At 35.2% G+C, this 3,866-nt stretch overlaps 1 protein-coding gene across 1 annotated transcript in view; it reads left to right on the top strand.

Annotated features, from left to right (window-relative positions):
* The window catches only part of LOC117121654, a 25,352-nt gene that overhangs the window by 5,502 nt on the left and 15,984 nt on the right, over positions 1–3,866 (top strand). Inside the window, exons 2-4 of the mRNA XM_033266899.1 lie at positions 133–465; positions 889–1,188; positions 3,342–3,818. Of these exons, the coding sequence (XP_033122790.1) occupies positions 133–465; positions 889–1,188; positions 3,342–3,818 (1,110 nt within the window). The remainder of the gene's footprint in view (positions 1–132; positions 466–888; positions 1,189–3,341; positions 3,819–3,866) is intronic.

Below are 3,866 nucleotides of genomic sequence, written 5' to 3'. Positions count from 1 at the left end.
CGGGGGGGGGGGGGCCCGCCCCCCCCCCCCCACCTCAGGCAAATCCTTGCGCCACCCCTGTGTAAATCGACATTCTCATTTTATTGTTTAAGTGATATTTAAAAACAATATGAATGTTGTTATCATATGCAGGATTTATAGCTGGCCGGAGTATTGACAGCCTAGTTGCTGACAACCTACGCGTAAATGAAGGGGACAGCGCCGTCTTGCCTTGCTTCTTCTCGCCATCTAACGCCCATATCGGCAAGTGGTATTGGAAGACAAATGGAACTGTCATCATAAGATCAGACGACCCACCAAAAACAAACTCGAGGTATTCACTGGGTGACTCAACGTCCGGGAATGTTAGTTTGATCATTAAAGTGGTGTTGCGATGGGACAAGGGTACCTATACATGTGGAGTGAACGACCAGTCTACAGGATCAACCGTACCCCATTCCGATGACAGCAAATTAACAGTGAACTGTAAGTGAATACTAGTATCACCTTTAATAATACGAATTTATTATTACAGTATTATTATTATTATTATTATTATTATTATTATTATTATTATTATTATTATTATTATTATATGACCGATAGTGATTATTTTTCATTTAACTTCACAAAAAGCAATCATCAACATCATCATCATCATCCCCTGTCTCTTATACACATCTAGATGTGTATAAGAGACAGGGGCTAAGTTGTCCGACGGGGGATTTGAGCTAGGTTTTATGCTCTGACTGTCCGACGAGCTCTGGCGGGGGGAGGGGGCTTAAGCCCACCCCGCTGGCGCCGCCACTGATCATCATCAGTCATCATCGTCGTCTTCATTATCATCATCATCACTGTCATAATGATGATGATCATCATAATGATTACGGTTATGATATTTATCAACAGATTTAGATAAACCTAAAATCCAGGCACTAACCGACACACGCATACCTGAAGGTACGCGAGTATCTATGTCATGTAAAGTTGTGTCGTCATTTCCGGTAGTGAGTTTGCTCAGGTGGTTCCATGAGGGTGACATCATAGACAGTGCTTCTGGCAAATATATTGTCAGCGATGAAATATTAGAAATAAAAAAATTTGATCAACGTGATGAAGGGAACTACAGTTGTAGAGCTGAAAACGAATACTTTTTTGGAAAAAATGGAAAATACAGCAATTCAATTACATTCAGTTTAAGTAAAAAAGGTAAGCCAAATACAAAACAGTTTACCTTAAAATGTTATAATACATTACTTTTAAAGAGAATAATAATAATAAATGCACCTGGGATCACTCCGGAAGTAACCCGGGTCGATTCTGCCTTTGGCAGTGTAAAGGGGGTATAAGTTATACCAAACCCGTCAGTCACTCATGTTTGACCTTGCTATATTAAATATATATTTCACCAATCGCCGATACCAGGTCGCCGGAAAACAGAAAGTTGAAAAGTTCAACGGTCATGTACAGGGTTAATTTTCATTTTAGGCCTTTTTCACGAATCGGCAGTCACATCTTGAAGTGATGACAAACATTGCGAATCAGCGGTGCGTAACCAACAGAAATAAGATAAGCTTTGGGCTGATTTTCTGACATCATGTTTTTTTTAAAAATCATTACTCCATAACGGGGAGTCGTATTCAGAAACTTTTCCAGCAAGATGTTCTTAAAAGACTAGTCTACACCACTATATGATTAGAACAAATTTGAAAAATGTTTTTGACCTCTGAAATCAAGATGGGGAAAAAAAGCCTATCTTAGTAGTGTATTAAAATAGGCCTTTGCATTTCAGTGCAGTAGCATAGCACTTTCATGTTCTTACTGTACCGATAATATACAGATTTCTCTTATTATAAAGTACAAGTTATTATATGTTTTATAAAGAGGTATAGTATAGTAAATCATGTTTTTAACACAGGAAACTCTCATATGGTAACTAAAACAATGCTAGTTCAGAGTATTACTAGTACTACAGAACTGTAATGCATATACCTATTACGACTCCCCGTTATAGAGTTATGATTAAATAAATAACATGATGTCAGAAAATCAGCCCAAAAGCTTTTATATCTGTTGGTTACGCACCGCTGATTCGCAATGTTTCTCATCACTTCATGATGTCTACCAATTCGTGAAAAAAGCCTAATTACCTAATTAATTATTTAGGTTGACCTTTCGTGACCTTTTTACGCATCATGCGCTAATCGCGATGAATGGTTACACACCACAATTTTTTTTATATTTATATTTTCTAATAAACACCATAATCTGTTCACAGAAGCAATTCCGCCTTCATCATCCATTTCTCCAATTTGGATAGTGTTCATCATTGTCTCCGTTCTCATAGTAGGCGTAGTTGCTTTAGCCATGTATTTTTTGAAGAAGTATTTAAAAAATAAACATCGCTTTGAAGACTTTGTAAGTTATATAAATTTTTTTTTTTGACCTGCACACATATTAATAATAACACGTACACATTTTTATAACAGTTTTACTTCAATATGTGTAACCTCCTTGGACGTCTCATTGGGTGTGATGATTCATAACCATATGCAATTATTTTACATTAGGTACACATTTTAGTGTTAGAAGAGATAGTCAAATAGGCATGTAGTATATTTTTAAAATAAAAATAAAGACAAAAAATACCAAATTTTGACAAAAAATGACATAATTTTGTGTTTTTACCCCAAAACCGTACCTAAACCAAGAAGATCCAAAAACAAGTTCGGTACCAATGTATAGAAAATTTTATAAGCTTTCATTTTATGCAAATAAATGGCCCCTGGCTCCCGGACTAATTGTAACACATTCCACTCTCAAGTTCTGTTTGCCTAAAAGATAGGTTTGACTGAGGGCGCTATCTGCTCTTATGAGCGATTACCCTTTCTGCACTTTGTACATAAAATCCAAGTACTATACTTTCAGCATCTTGCATAAAATGCAAGCTACATGATTAGGTTTTTCGTTGTATTTTAACAATCAGTAGGCTACAATTCATTATTACAATGACAATGACACGTATATCAAAAATCATTCTAACTATAATTGGCCTACATTGGTTATTAAAAAAAGTATATATTTTTTTCAATTCAATTCTTTATTATTATACTATTATGACTTCACAATTCAAGAAATCACTAAACTTGGATTTTTCAGATGAACAAACTGATAATCGTAGGGGATCAGAAAGTAGAAATAAGGCGAGCCCATGAAAAATTTATACCGGTAGAATATACAAAAAAAGGTAATGCAAAATTACTATTATGACATATAAATATAAAAAACTGTTACAATATAAAATACTTAAACTAATCACTTATAGATAATTATGCATCTTTTTTGTGTTGTTAAAAAACCAGGACATAAAGAAGCTCTAGATTTCAAAAAAGATAAAAAGTTAACAGTTGCGAGAGGAGAGTGCATCGAAGCGTCTTTTACGTCAACTTATACATCAGAGCATTCCTGTTTTACGACACGATCCGGACACGATGATCCATTTTTCATCATGCTCTTACATTCATGTGAATGGCCAAATAACACTCTACTCAATTCATTACCACTCTATTCATCTGAAAAAGTAAATGTAAAAACAACTGGGAAAATTAAAGTTAATGGTAGAATACTATATTCATCAACTGGCAAACCATATTCTGTAAAGGATAAAGGGAATACAGAGAAAGATAATAAAACCCGTGGATCAATCAAATTTAGTTTTGAAATGAAGAAACATGTTACAGATGGTGCAACAGGCAGTCTTATATTTAATAACGTCACTGATGATGATGAAGGGCAGTACATGTACTCACTAAAAATTGTAGATGACATATGTCAGGCTGGTTGGGACCCGAAATTAAGACACATATTTTATGGAGGAACGGTTATCG

Source organism: Anneissia japonica, unplaced genomic scaffold, assembly GCF_011630105.1.
Source record: "Anneissia japonica isolate Jap-2015-1 unplaced genomic scaffold, ASM1163010v1 scaffold287709_len1912824_cov184, whole genome shotgun sequence".
Lineage (NCBI taxonomy): Eukaryota > Metazoa > Echinodermata > Crinoidea > Comatulida > Comatulidae > Anneissia > Anneissia japonica.
This window is presented reverse-complemented; position numbering and strand designations above follow the sequence as displayed.